Below are 15,986 nucleotides of genomic sequence, written 5' to 3' on the forward strand. Positions count from 1 at the left end.
TCGTGATTACATTTTTAACTTTTGTATTTTTTTTTTACCCACGTGACTTTACCGAAAAAAAACAAAGAGTACGTTTTATTTATTTACTCTCACATACAAACAAATACATATATACACACACACACTCGCAACGCAACATTGCGCCGCATTCGCTAACGCGCGGGGCCGCCGGCTTCCTTATTTATTTATTTTTGTTGTTGTATTTCTGGGATTTTTGTACATCCTTGTAGCAGCATGACTCGCAGGGCCCCCGCGGTAACGATCGCTCTGGGCTGTCGCAGCACGCGTGCTTTTTGTCCGACCATCGATTTTCTTAAAAGCAGGGCAAGTAAGCCACCATTCCACTGGGTCACATTTGTACAGGCTCACGCTCACTCTCTCTCGCTGGATCTCTCTCTCGCTCTCTTGCTCGCTCTCCCGCTCACCCACCCTTCTCCCGCCCGCCCGCGCGCGTGCACGTGTGTGTGTGTGCGCGCCCACGTGCATCTTTGTGCACGTGTTCGTTTGTGCTTCCAACCCTCGTGTACCCGTGCGTGTGTGTGGGGACACGTGCACCTTCGACGTAATTGTTCTTCAACATCTGTTTGTGTGTACCGTTGTGCACATGCGTGCCTACGTGTGTGAGTGCGTGCGTACTGCGGGGAGCGGTGGTGCAGTGGTGAGCGCACCGAGTTCGATTCAAATATCTCAACCCGTCGTGGTTGACTCATACCTTGTACAATTTGTAAACATCAGCACTGGGTAGATGAAGGTGGCCTGGTGTGATGCCAACCACACCACCTCAAGTGCAGATATGGTTTTAATAGGTGCTCAATAACAGCACTTGCCCCAACAGTCTGTGTGAGATGTACAGAGAATATTTATACGTTGGGGAGCGGTGGTGCAGTGGTTTTACAATAACACGCTACGCGAACTCTGAGCTTTGAGTGAGATTCACAGCCACGGCTAGCATCAGTGGCGACTCGTATCAGAACTTTTCTTGGGTCTTCCTTAGAGTCAACTCATCGTTTTACCTGGGGAGACAAAGGCGGCCAGGCGTCATGTTGGCCACACCACCACCTTGTTAAAAAGGTCCTCGCTAACAGCCATTGCCCTGACAGTCATAATACTGTACAGGGGATCTGTGTGTGTGTGATATGATACCTGCAACCTGGGTTAAATTTCCAGTGATGGACAGCATCGGTGGTGCTGTTATTCGTGTGGGTGTGTCTTGTTTTTTTCATACGTATGTGCGTTGTTACATGTGTGTGAGCATGTATTGCATGGGTTAGCGCACCGCGCTACGAATCCGGCGACCCAAGTTCGATTCTCGCTCACGGCCAACACTAGTGACGATTATCTGAACCGGTCCTGGGCCTCCTCTAGGTCGACTTAGCCTCAAATGAGTAACTGGTGCGGTGTGTAAATATCGGGACGAGGGTGCTGGCCACCCACCCCCTCGTGTGCCCTGCCGGCCTTCATAGGTGCTGCTCGCTAACAGCACTTGCCCCAATAGTCTGTTTTAGGATATACGGGGGATCTTTGTTTATATGTGTAGCGTAGTCATTTGTGCAATGAGTTACAATACCAGTGACCTTCTTTCAATTCCTGCCCATGAATGGATTCACATCCGTGACACATGGTATCTGAACTTGCTCTGGGATTCCTGAAGCTCAGCGCATCCTTCATCACAAGTAATCCCGATTTACACCCTCCCCCATTCACGTAGTTTCGCAATTACGTCGCCACTCTATCAATACCACTACCTGATTTGCGTCGCCTCAACCCGCACGCTTACATCCTTTCTCGTGATCCGTCGCCTCTCGGGCCTTGCCTCAAACCCACCGACCCCGTAAAATTTACACTATGAGACCTCCGTTACCAGTGGCAAAATATAGTAGTAGGTTTTTACCGTTTATACTGGTACAAAACTGACACCTTTATACAAGGCATCATGTTTGCAATAACCACAACACAAGTAGTCAAAAAGAAACAACTCTGATAATGATAATAATATGCACTGTCCTTGAAGTTGATTGGTCCACACCCGAGACAGCTTTCCTTAGAGGTAAAGGAGGTCTCATAGTGTAAATGCTTACCCCGAGCTCTCAATACTCTGATAGTGTGCTGTTTTTGAGTTGTACGCCTTCTGGTGTCATCTGGTCCAACACCATGTGAGACTAGGCTCTAAGAAAAGCTGTCTCGGGTGTGGACCAATCAACTTCAAGGACAGTGCATATCATTACCATTATCAGAGTTGTTTCTTTTTGTTTGCATTTTGACTGCTCGTGTTGTGGTTATTGCAAACATGATGCCTTGTATAAAGGTGTCAGTTTTGTACCAGTTTAAAGGGTAAAAACCTACTACCCGTAAAATTTCTTCGATTTACGTCGTTTCGATATTCATCCGTCGCACCTTTCTGGAGCGCATCCCCGACGCAAACCGGGTTTGTTACTCTGCTTGGCGCGGTGTGTACAAACATGAGCTCTGGAGAGACAAAGGTGGCTGGCAACAACACCCCCTCCCCCCACTCCCTTGTGTTCTGGCCTTGATATGTACTCGCTAACAGCACTTGCTCCGGCAGTCTGTAAGGCCACATGGCGGAGATCCTGGTATTTGTTTATTGTGCGCTTTTGTGCCTTTGTGTAGACAAATAATGGGTGCCTTCGTGGGTGGGTGTACGTTCGTGCGTGCGTGCATGTGTGTATGTGTGCATGTGTTCGTGCGCGTGTATTCCTGCACGTTCGTGAATGTGTTCCCGATGCTTGTATGCCTTTGCACAAATCTCATCACGTTATTCCAGCACTCCACGTGTTTACATTTGCATCATACGAATGTTGCAGCCCTTTGTTCAATCCACTGCTGGATGAAGGCCCCACGCGCGCCTTGTCGGTGGTGTGGGTTTTATGTATGAAGGAATGTCCAGGGTCATGGTGTGTTTGACCATACTTCACCGCATTGATCAGTGTGGGTTGATAAATGCGGAAATGCCCAGCACCAGTTCAGATATCACTCGCCACGGAGTCTCTCCCATCGCTAGGAATTGAACTGACGTCCCTGTGTTAGTAGTCCATGTGTGGGTACGTCTGTGCGCAATTACTCATGGCTCAATGATTTCCCCTTCGCTTCCCCAACTCATTGTGTTGTGGGTTTAAGAATCGATGGTAAATTTTGAATTGACGCTTTGTCACAACCATAATTATTACCATATATCACGTGACCACTTTTCGCAGAATGCATCAGATCTCAGAAGCTAAGCAGGTTGGAGCCTGGATAGTACTTGGAAGGGCGATCAACAAAATACCAGGTCTTATAGACTGTGAGGCTACATGGTGGTCAGTGCAGCAAGATTCAGTGTTGTACTGCACTTCAGTGCTCCAACATCTCCGCTCCGTACCTTCACCAGCCGACCAGCGTGGTAAAGTATAGGATAGGCCCTTATCCAGCAATGAGTTAAAAGTGTACATCGTATTATTAATGTCATTGTGTACATTCACGATCATCGTGTGTTCATACGTGCGTACGTACACATGGGCTAGCTTTGCCACAAATTTTAAGGCCATGTGCCAGTATAAATAAGGCATCTCCCACACCATTACTCTGTCGGCCTAGGCCAGGCACTTCAGTGCTTAATCTTCTCAGCCCACTGCACCAGACTATGATTATTACCAGAGTTGGTGATATCATTTGGGTTTACTCCTGATGGCCAGTGGCCAGGAACTAATGACAGAGAGGAAGCCAACGGTGAGGGTGAAAAACATTCCCAAGAGTACGTCCACCGCGGAGATGGAGCCGGGAAATCGGATCACATGTAGAAGCTGAACGAACTGTTGCATCGCGGGACCGTGAAGGAACGGCGATGACACGCAGAGGCCTTCATCCAGCGGTGGATTGATCATGGCTCATGTGATGATAGTGATTAACGTCACAAGTCGTTTCTGTACGTGGCTAATCCCGAACACCAAGAAGTGTTTGCTAGGATCCTGCTTGAGTTGCATAACCAATTCCGAATTGATTATTTAGTCGCTGTTGATGTTATGGTCATCTTAGGGGCGGCTAGGCTAATGGGCCATGGACAGGGAGGAGGAAGTCAAATCCACGCCACATATCCGACCGCCACTCATCTGTCCTGACCAATTGACCGTCAACACCTTACCAAGAGGGTTTTTTCTCTTCTTGGTTCTTTCGGTAAAGTCACGTAGAAGGGAAGTAATAAAATAATAAAAATAAAACATAATAAAATAATTCTCACGACATTTCGGCCACAACGCATGCAGCCGTCCTCAGGTGAAGACCAGGTCTGTCGGGGAGACAGCGTCTGGCAACAAAACTGACACCTTTTGCAAGGAATCGTGTTAACCACAATACTTGCAGTCAAATGCAAACCAAAAACAATACTCTGATAATTTATGCATTGTCCTTGAAACTGATTGGTCCACACCAGAGACAGTTTTTCTTAGAGCCTAGTTTTATATGGTGTTCGACCAGATGATGCCAAAAGGCGTACACTTTTGGCGTCATCTGGTCGAGCACCATATGAGACTATTCTCTCGATGTTCGCAAATCCGAACTTTTGACAATGTTCTCCGATACCGCGGTCCCCATTTAAGCGACGTCGTGCCGTATTAATCGGACCACTTTTGCACCGCGCACCAATTGAATCTCACGCGGGCATTTTCTGCCCTCCTTTTCTCTTCGCGTGGCGGCTCGAGATATTTTTGGCGTAATGCTGGTTTCTTTTATTGCGAAATTGCAAGAGGGATGGGCTGGTGGTTGGTAGGGGTGCTTTCTTAACGGATATATATTTATTTTTTACACTGAGTGTGGTAGCGGTGGTGGTGGCGTCGGCAGCAGCGGCGGCCAGGGAGGTGGTCAGATAAAATCAGCCAGGCGGGGAAGATGGAAGGATGGGGGGGGGGCGTGCAGCGCGCTCGCTCTGAGCTTCAGCGAGTCCATTAAGGGTCCCCCGGCGCTCCGTCCAGAGCTACCAGAAGTGTTCATAAATGGACGTGGATAAAACTCGCGTTTGCTCGTGTGTGTACGCACGTGTGTCCGTTGGCCTGTGTGTGTGTGCACGTGTGTGTGTGTGTTTGTGTGGGGAGCGGTGGTGTAGCGGTTAGCGCGCTGCGCTATGAACCCGGCGACCCGAGTTCGATTCCCGCTCACGGCCAACACCGGCCAAGATTATATGAACCGGTCCCGGGCCTCCCCTATGTCGACTCAGCCTCAAATGAGTACCTGGCGCGGTGTTTAAACGTCATCACTAGGGAGACAAAGGCGGCCGGGCGTGGTGTTGGCCACCCACCCCCTCGTGTGCCGTGTCGGCCTTCATAGGTGCTCGCTGACAGCACTTGCCCCTACAGTCTGTTAAGGCTAAATGGGGGATCTTTGTCTTTGTTGTGTGTTTGTGTGGGGAGCGTAGGTGTAGCGGTTAGCGTGCTTTGCTTCGAACCCGACGACCGAGTTCGATTCCCGCTCACGGCCAACACCGGTGACGATTATCTCAACCGGTAGATGGCATCCCCTAGGTCGACTCAGCCTCAAATGAGTCCCTGGTCCGATGTGTAAATATCTCCACTTGGGAGACATAGGCGGCCGGGCGTGGTGCTGGCCACCCACCCCCTCGTGTGCCTTTCCAGCCTTCATAGGTGCTCGCTGACAGCGCTTGCCCCGACAGTGTGTTAAGGCTATACGGGGGATCTTTGTCTTTGTGTGCGCGCTCAACCCTCGTTTCAAAACGATTTAACTATCTTCTCGGTCTTGCCATGTCCATCGAGCCAGGCGGCTCACAGCGGCACAGCAAGCGGCTTGCAGTCGGAATGTTGGGGATTGTCTCGGCCTCATCATCATCTCTTCAGAGTCCGTAGGATTATTAACACTTTGTTGGGCACAAATCAACATTGCTCGTCCTATGGATAGACTTGCCCTCACCGTAGTAAGGATGAAATTTCACTTCTGGGTCAGGGCTGTAGATGTTAGGTGAGCACTGCCTCAAAGCTCACTTGAGCAGGAGAACACTTGGACTGTTTCCACTCGCCATCCACACTGTGATCAACCACCACGCTCACTGATGAAATCCCTTGCACTGCTGCACTTTTAGAAATCCCACCCATACAGGGCCGTGATTATAATATATTCAAATTTGCTCAAAATGTCCCCCCCAATATATTGCTATAAAAAAAATTGCTATGCTATATAAATAAAAACAACAATTTGCTAAACCTTGGCCACAATATCTGGACTTGTCTTCATATAAATCAATGCATAGATTTCTGTTCATATGATTGTGGTTATGGTTGTACTTTATTAATCCCTAATCTATGCCATTACATACAATGAAACAAGAAATGGTAAAAAAAAAAGTAAAAAACAGAACAAATGCAATACAATACACTATTAGACATTATTGTAAATAAATATCCCATGTGTTGGTGAATTTTTTTTTTATTTTAGGCAGGAAATGAGTTTTAAAATTCAGATAATTTTCGGGGTTGGGACCCCCAGACACCCTGGGAGATTTGGTCCCCCCCAATGTTGACTCCTTTGCTACGACCTTGCTCCCACATACTCTTTCCTTGCCATGTTCTTGGGACATTTGCTTAAATCAAGACACGCGCAAGCCCTTGTCTCTTACACCTTCAATGGTGCTGATTGTTGCGGGCTGCCTGACGTTTTTTGGGCCTTTGAGCCTGTTGCCCAGCAAATTTGCTTTGTAACAAATAAATAAATAAATATACTGCTATGTGGCCTCATCTTGCCGTGTCAGTTGCCCCACGTTCGCTAGCCACTCTCGGCCGCCTCGCCACTTTTTCAGCTTATTTACACATTTTCGGTGGAAAATCCAGTCGCTGTGTCGACAGCGGAGTGCGTAGCACGGAGAGCCAACACAACCGCGTCGGCTTCTGCGTGCGCACTGTCGTACGATGGCGTAGGGACGCTGCTGCCGCGGGATAATGGCGAGCACAGTGGAACTTGCAATCAGGGGGTGGCATCTTCGATCTCCAGGCGCGATGGTTTGGACAATGACGCGGGTTTCTGAAATCCATCCCCACCCCAGCACCGCTTGCCTCTGTCCACCTAGCGGAATAAATGGGTGCACCCAATCCCATGTCTGTGGTGCACCACAGACAGTGGATTGGTGGGGTGTGGTGTAAAGTTTGGGAACTTGTACCTCTTCTAAGACACCTGGTCAGAGTGGAGAAGTGGACCAAAATGCCTTCTCTAGAGGGGCTTTCTCGAGCTGCTTCTAGTGGAGGCCCTTTCTGCCAGCATTGGCGTGAGCAGGCAGGTGCAGGGTTGCACCACTACGTTTTATAGCTTTCCCATCAGCCCGCTGACACAAAAGGAGCATGAGGGGCTGATTGCTTTGATGCAGTTTCTGTTGTGAGCCATCAGAAAATAAACTCTGCATGTCTCTCTCTTGTTGACACGTGAAAAAAGAAAATTGATAAAATGTTCGGCGATTAAAATATTATTTCGTGAAAGCCACGTGCGTGTCTCTTTTTCCACTTTTGCGTCGTTTGAAAGGATTCTCGCTTTCAATTATGGTGCGTGCTTAAGTTTAGAATGCTTTGTCGTGCACTGAAACGGTCATTGTGGCCCTGATTTGGGGAATTAATCGCGGTGCTCTGCCTGCGTTTGTTTGAAAATTAACTCGGACGTCGCCAGCGCCGCATTAAACGCTGGCCAATTCGTCATTGTAAATGTACATTGATGGCCATCTGCACGCATTTAGTCAGCTTCACTGCCGTTGTTGTCCGCGTCTCTTGTCAATCGACAAAGATATCAATCCTTCGCAAACGGTGGCTTTTGTCGCCGTTGTCGTCGCGAACATCGCGACGGCTTCGGGGCTTGAGAAGGCCGTCATTCAGCAGTGCTTAGATCTGGGCCGCGTGTCGTGAAGGCAACACTCACTCAGATCAGCTGTATAATCGACATCGTCAACGGTCTCGTCATTTTCAGCCTCCCGAATGCCTTGAGAATTCCTCCAACCACGACGACTCGCATTGCACTTGAGTTGATGTCACCTTCAAGTCCCCAACCAATCCGATAACGCACTTCACGCATCATTACCATCCGTGACAATGATGATGATAATAATCCATTTGCATGAGAAGGAACTTTGTCATCGGCATCACAAACGGTCACATTCATTTAAATTATTATCATCATCATCATCATATCAAAACCATGATCATCATCACCTCCATCATCCATCACTGCCACCACCGGACCATTCACCACCACCACCAGGCACGGCCATCAATCTCGGCACGTTCCTCCCTCGCACACTCCCCGGACAGCGCTTCTCCCCCGCCCTCCTCACGGTGTTTACATCGCTCGCTCTCCTCCCCGTCTGCTGCTGCTGCTGCTGCCCTGTCTGGCACACTCCCCCGATGCACCCCGGGATGTACGGACGTCTCGGTGATTTGAACGCACATTTTTGTAATTTCATCCCAATATTGTCCCGAGCGTGTTCGCACTGTCATGTCGGTGGCGTGGCTTAGCCGTCGCACGTCCGCCGCTTGCTGCTGAGCTTCACGGTTCGAATCCAGCGGCCTCCCTGGTTATTAGTGCACGTGTTTTTTTTTTTTTTGACGTAGAAACAGGCGCCATCTGCTACACAGTGGACGTGACATGAGGGTAGGCCTCCGTGCGCTGGCGTCGTGGTCCAAATTTGAAAAATTACCCGCAAATTACTCAATTGGAATATTATTAGAAATCATCACCGCTAGCCCCCCCCCCACTGCACAAACTTAACAGAACCCTCCTGAAAAAGAGTCATGGGTCTCACTGAGGCCCCTCATGGGAACTCTTGCAGACCGGTGCAATGCTTCGTACGAGAGAACGGCCCGTGGAAGCGGATAGCACAGAGCTACTGCCAAGATCCATTCCGGTGACCTCTGGACAGCACAGTAGGCGGGCAGCACTTTCATGTTCGTTGCGTTACGGTCAAACAAACGTACGCTGGAATTTAGCCAGATGAAGTACGCAACCAAATCGAACGATGGGTTTATTTTGAGCAGTCATTGGTGACCATATCCCTTACACTTGGGAATCCAGTTTCATCACATTGCGGCCGAACCCTGGATTAGAACCCAGGCCGTCGTCAGCTGTGCTGGCTCAACACTCTGACCTCCGAGCCACCTCCACACAGGTCAGAGGTCACAAACGGGTTTTAATTTTTTACCCGTACCTGTACCCGGCCGCACCAGGGTCGCAAATGGGTACCCGTACCCATACCCGGCCAGGTACGGGTTCCTGTTCCATACCCGTACCCGTACCCTACCCGAAATGAGTGACAAACGGTGACTCACCAGTGACTCACGGCCTACCCGTACCCGTACCCGGCCGCACCAGGCTCGCAAACGGCTACCCGTACCCGTACCCGGCCGGGTACGGGTAGCCGGGTATCGGGTAGGGTACGGGTATCGGGTACCCGGTTGCGACCTCTGACACAGGTGCTTCTCAACATCTCCCTCTCGACAACTCCCACCTGTCTGTGCTGCTCCCTCCCCACCCCCCCATGCGGCCTGACTGGCTTGGCTGACTGCCCAGCTGAGGGAGGCTCGCTACTGCCGCTGTCAGAGGGAGCCGGGGAGCGCGGGTTCGGGCAGTAGCCCGCGATTGCAAACGGGTTCTCAGCTGTAGTGAGTTGATCGTATCAGTCCTGTGGCCAAAGTAAACCCATCATATTCAATTTGATGTTGGTTCAGCCAACCCTATAAAATCCCAACATTAAGCTCGGTAAATATGGATGCGCGTGTCCTTGTCACACCAGACAGTATGTTTATTATTGGAATGTAGCGTGCGTCGGAAAGGTTAGGTTAGTTCATGATTTGCGTGTATTTTTTTTTATAAATAACGGATTCTCACATGCACGAATCTGTGCACGCATCATGAGTGTGATGATGAATATTTATTCAAGAATCACAACACTCGCTCACTCACCCACCCACTCGCTCACCCATCCACACACAAACCCACTCGCTCACCCACCCACTCGCTCACCCACTCGCTCACTCACCCACCCACTCGCTCACCCATCCACACACCAACCCACTCGCTCACTCACCCACCCACTCGCTCACCCATCCACACACCAACCCACTCGCTCACCCACCCACTCGCTCACCCATCCACACACCAACCCACTCGCTCACCCACCCACTCGCTCACCCATCCACACTCCAACCCACTCGCTCACTCACCCACCCACCCACTTCCCTCACACTTGCTCCTCTTTGGAATTTTCTTCCATCATCTCTTTTCCCAAGTTCTTATGACGTGCAAAAGTTTAAATATTACACCCTCAATGGTCCGGTTAAAAACACGTACACAATACGTGCAGCGAGTCGCTGACACAAGTCAGAGGTGCCTGTCGTTTTGGGCCTGTGGCCGTGTGCTCGGCAATCGCAAATATAAAATAGAAATTAAAAACCAGGAACGGTATTGCGGGTATCGCTGCCATGCCGACCGTGTTCTCTCTCCCTTCTCCGTGCGTTCGCTCCACCAAGCAGCCCGATGGTGGGGAGCGCAAAGCTGGGCAGCTGCTGGGCGGTGGCGGTGGCGGCGGCGTCGGCGGCGGCGGCATCTCCGAGAAGATCCCGTGCAAGCCGAGGCCTCCCAGCAAGGCGGACCTGCGCGCCCGCTACTGGGCCTACCTGTTCGACAATCTGCGGCGGGCGGTGGACGAGATCTACGTGACCTGCGAGACCGACCAGAGCGTCGTGGAGTGCAAGGTGCGTTTCCGCGTGCCGCCCTGCTGCCCGCCGGCTCGCCCACTCGTCCCGTCACCCGCGTACCTGCTCACCGGAACCCTGCCTATAGCCTTATGGCTCAACCGTTCCTTTACCCACTCAATCGTTGGTTCGTGCTATGCACCCGTCTATTAAGTTGCTCGTGTGTCCGTTCGCTTGCTCAACCCCCTCACCTACCTATTCAGCCGCTTGCCTGCATGTCCACCTATTCACTTAATAATGTGCTTGTTCACTAACACATTTACCAGTTCGCTTTACCGAGCTGTCTTACTGCTTACCGGCCCATTAATTTGCTCATCTCCCCGGCTCGTCTACTCACCAGCCCATTCATTTACTCACCGCCCGTTCACTTGCTCACCCACCCCTTCATCTGCCCAACCTTCTCACCAACTCTCCTACTGGCTATGAATGTACTTCTACCCATTGACCTTTACACTTACCTGTTGACTGGTTTAGCTACTTGCTCAGCAGTTGGTGAACTTATCTAACCGTTGACCTACACGCTGTACTCACCTGCCTCTTAATGTATCTACCTGCTGACCGGCTCACCTGCTTGCCTGCTCATTGTCTCGCTCACCTACCCTTCCACCTACTTGCTCGCATGTCCGCTTACCGACTGGGTTATCCACTCGCCTGTTAGTTTATTTATCTGCCCTTATCTATATTTATACAGCGCCTTATTTCAAAGGTGCTTCAAACATTTGCTCATTCACCTGCCTGTGCACTTGCTTACATTTTAGTTTACCTACTCATCTGCCCGTTTTTTATTGTTGCTGTCCCCCGGCGCCGTTATTCGCATGGGTCCTCCGTGCCGTGGGGCCTGCAGAACGATCATCCGAATCCCGGCAGCTTCCACACACGCCACACACACACGCGCGCTCGCTCGGGTTTCAATCCGCCAAGTGGCTGCGCTTCAGCTGCAGCTCGAGAAGGCCCCCGTCTGTCGAGCACGCTAAAGACTCGTCATGGTGTCCCAGCCGGCGATGAGCGCACATTCAACACAAACAGCTTTCAAGTGCCACCTTTCAGGGTTCCCATTGTTCGGTGTGCGGTGGGCACGAGTGCTTTCTGGGGGAGGGGGGTTGCTTTTTGTTTTTTTCTCTCCCCACCCCCTGCCAACCACATTCGCAACCACCACCGCAACCACCGCCATCCACCGCAACCACCACCACCGCCATCCACCGCAACCACCACCACCGCCACAACCACCACCGCAACTACCGCCGCAACCACCACCACAACCACCGCCATCCACCACAACCAGCGCCACAACCACCGCCGCAACTACCGCCGCAACCACAACCACCGCCGTCGCCATCCACCGCAACCACCGCCATCCACCGCAACCACCGCCACAACCACCGCCACAACCACCGCCACAACCACTACCACAACCACCGCCACTGCAACCACCACCACCACCGCCATCCACCGCAACCACCACCACCGCCACAACCACCACCGCAACTACCGCCGCAACCACCACCACAACCACCGCCATCCACCACAACCAGCGCCACAACCACCGCCGCAACCACCGCCGCAACTACCGCCGCAACCACAACCACCGCCGTCGCCATCCACCGCAACCACCGCCATCCACCGCAACCACCGCCACAACCACCGCCACAACCACCGCCACAACCACTACCACAACCACCGCCACTGCAACCACCGACGCAACCACCACCGACACAACCACCGCCACTGCAACCACCGCCACAACCACCATCCACCGCAAACGCAGCCACCGCAGCCACCGTCCAGCGCAACGGCAATCACAATAACCGCCGTCGGTCTCCAAGCAAAAGGCAGACGCGCGTGCGGAGAGAGGCGATGAAAAGGATAGCAGCAGGCAGGTCTTGAGATCGGACGCTAAACAGGTCAATTGGCGTCTGTCAGTTTTTGAGAAGCCCTCCTTGCTGATTTATTGTGCAAGTGTTTCGAATTTGGAAGTGGTGGCGGGTCGGTTTTTTGTTATTGTCTCATTTGGGGCCGTTGGTGCCACGCAATCACACAAAGCAAGCGGGCGGGCGGGCGGGAGACACAAAGGCCTCCTCGCCTGCGGCAACGCCAGCGTCGCAAAGGAGAGCCGCGAGTCGGGAGGTGGGAGCCAGCGTGGAGGGGGGGGGGGGCCGTGCAGGTGCGACGTGGGAGACAGACGTCGGCAGCACCGTCGACGCACCCGCTCCACTCCGCTCGGGGTTTTTTTGTTGTTGTTGCTGTCCCCCGGCGCCGTTATTCGCGAACACAAATGCCCTCACCTGCCGTCCCACCTGCCCACTCGGCGGCCGCCGTTTTAGCTTTTGTATTTTTTGTCGCTAATTATGGTCGCAATTGTTCTGTGAAAATCCAGCCAAGGAGTGGAGACTTTTGCGGTCGTTTTTTCTTCTTCTTCTCTATATGACGATGCAGAGGCGTGTATCTGCTTCTTGTCATCCCATGGCGTACTGGACTGTTGGTCCACGAATGTTTCCTTCACTGATAACTCCCTGCAGTGTTCTCTCTCCACTCATCTCTGTGAGTCGCTCCGTCTCTCAGCCGAGATGCCACCATCCCACCCGCTGTTTGATATCCAGATCGCAGTCTTCCTCTTCCCGCAGCACCTCCGAATGTCCCCTCCATCGCCATCCATTGCAGCTGGTCACCAGTCAATCTTGATCACATGTTGCCCGTTTCCTTGACTTGACCTGACTAAGCAACCTTGCTTTCTCTTTCTATGTAAAGTCTTCAGATAATATCCTTGCTCCTCATAAGAAATGTTAAGAATCCTCTTGGATTGGCTTTTATTTCCGCATTTATCGTTTGTGGAAGGAAAAACCTCCGTGTGACGTCGCGGGTCTTCACCTCTGCTGTGGCCTTCGAGGATCCGTCTTTGGTAACCTCCGGACTACCTTGGAAGCGGCCCGCGTTAACAACAGAGCGGTTCGTCTGTGCAACGCGCACAGATTTAGCCCATGGATTCCGGACGGGGGTGGGGGGGGGTGTGCTGCCTCTTAAGTGCAAATCCACATTTTCTGCGTTTGTTCTTGTTTTCGGGCAAAAAAAATCATTGGTGACCGGGCCGAGACCCATCGGCTCGTTCGCCACACACACGACAAACTGGTTTTCATCTCCGGTGGCCGACCTGGATCCAAACCCAAGGTCTTGGGCGCTGCTGGCTCGGCACTTTGATACGGACATTAGCGCTAACCTCCGCGAGCCGCCCGACCCGCCCACCGCTCTTGAAAGCGTTTCGCTGTCGCATCGCCTTGGGTCACGCAACTTTACTTTGTTGTAGATGGCGCCCCCCCCCCTCGCCCTCCCTCTGTCTCCAACCACCAGCAGCCTTGGCTGCCCTTCTGTCTCTCTGCTCCCCCCCCCGCCCCCGTCCTCCCTGGCTTTCGATTAATTTTACCCAGCGTGCATTTCTTCTTCAGGCGATGGGCATTTTTCACGAGCCGGCTGCAGCCCCGCAGCCTAACATTGTTGTAAAGGAAGGGGGCGGTTATTTTATTTCTATTATTTTTTACCTACGTGACTTTACCGAATAAACCTAAGAGTGTGAAGGGGGTGGTATCCGAACCGGTCCTGGGCCCTGCCTCCCTTGCCCCTTCACCAACCCTCACCGGCGAACGTGGGCGACGTGCAGTCACGCCACCCCCGTGACCGACGCGGCGTGGCTAGGCCTTCATCCAGCAGTGGCCTGATAAAGGGGGGCTCTGCGTGATTGATAAGGAATCGGCACGCATGGCGGCATTTGAACTTTGCCTGCGCCGTTGCCTTAGTTTTTTTTGGTTTCTTGGGTCCGCGGGCTTGTTTCGTAATGAAGCCCCCAGCTACCCTAATTGCCGCGGCGCTTTTGTGCGAGCAAATTGGAAAGGAGAATGAAAGGTTGACACTTACTTTAAACTGTCGCAATAATAATTTGACTGCTGATTTTTTTTCTCTCCTCCTGACTTGATCGTTAAATAATGCTTACAAAAAAAAACAGAAACCAACCATGAGAGAGAGAGAGAGAAAAAAAAACCCCCGCCACACAATTTTGTTTTCAATTCTCCGCGCAGCAATTGCACATTTTTGATTGCAGACCGAGACCTTGCCGGCCGGCCGCTGCCAACGCGACGTTGCATCGTGTCTCTGGCACAGAGAGATCAGACGGACAATTTTCTCCCCATTTTCCTTTCCGTCACCGCGCTGTTATTAACCCCCTTTTTGGCGACGACGCCAGGGAATCTACGCCAAATCCGGCGTGCGCTACGCTTTTCGACGCTTTTAATCCAGCGCTGGGCTACGGCGCATTGAAGGTCGTAGGTCGCAGCCGTCTGCCCGGTGACCCTTCCCTCGAACCCGCGGATTTGTGCCGTTGTGCCGGCGGTTAAACGGCGCGGCCCTCGCCGTCGCGGCCGTCGCTGTCGTCGTGTGCGTCGCGAAAGGGGTTATAACGCAGAATAGGCCGTCATCTCGCATCGTGGCGTTTGTCACAGTGTGCCGAGGTTTTGGGGGTAAATAATCTGTCAGTCTCTGCGGGAGCTATTTAAAAAAAAATACAAATAAAGACGAGTATCGTTGTGTCTCCGCATTGATTATGCACCGACGTGCTTGCGGCCCGGTGTAATGTCTCGCCGTTTTGCCAAGAAACGTTGGTTCATTTTCCGTGCAGTCATTGTTGTTTATTATTATTATTGTTACGATTATGATGTTGTTTTCTTGTAGAGTCAATGTGAAGTCCAGGAAACACACGGGAGCCATTCCCACCTCCCTTCTTTTTAGAATCAATGCCACGAAACACGGCCTTAGGAGACCCAGAGGCCAGGATTAGGCCCATGGTAGGGGGGGTGGAGGGAGGCGTGGGGGGCGTCCGCATGCACGTGAGACATCGCGCAGCGGCGCTGGCAGAGGGAGTCGGGCCGGCCGGCTAAGAGGACAGAGCACCGCTGAGAGCCTGGGTTCGAATCCGGGTTTCGGTCTCCTCTGTGTCACGTTTGCGATAATATCTTGCTTACAGAGTGAGGACCGAGCTGTTGACAAAGGCGACGACGATGACGACAACCAAGTAGAGCGGAGGATGGTGATCATCTCAGCCAGCTCCCCAAATTTGTGCGCAAAAAAATAAAATGATCGCGTTGCATTTGGCTTTTTTTCCACTGAATTTGGCTTCTTTTCCAGCTTCTGAGGACTTAAACATTTGAACTTGAGGCAGGTGCGATGAACTTGCGTGGAATAGATGAACGCTTTGGAGTTAGAGGGAGACAGGATAAAGGACAC

General features: G+C 51.8%; 1 protein-coding gene across 1 annotated transcript in view; it reads left to right on the plus strand.

Annotated features, from left to right (window-relative positions):
- The window catches only part of SCAPER (S-phase cyclin A associated protein in the ER), a 228,961-nt gene that overhangs the window by 30,923 nt on the left and 182,052 nt on the right, over positions 1–15,986 (plus strand). Inside the window, 1 exon segment of the mRNA XM_078879101.1 lies at positions 10,497–10,721. Coding sequence (XP_078735227.1) covers positions 10,497–10,721 — 225 coding nt within the window.

The sequence above is a fragment of the Lampetra fluviatilis genome, chromosome 53, assembly GCF_964198595.1.
Source record: "Lampetra fluviatilis chromosome 53, kcLamFluv1.1, whole genome shotgun sequence".
In the NCBI taxonomy this organism is placed as follows: Eukaryota; Metazoa; Chordata; class Hyperoartia; order Petromyzontiformes; family Petromyzontidae; genus Lampetra; species Lampetra fluviatilis.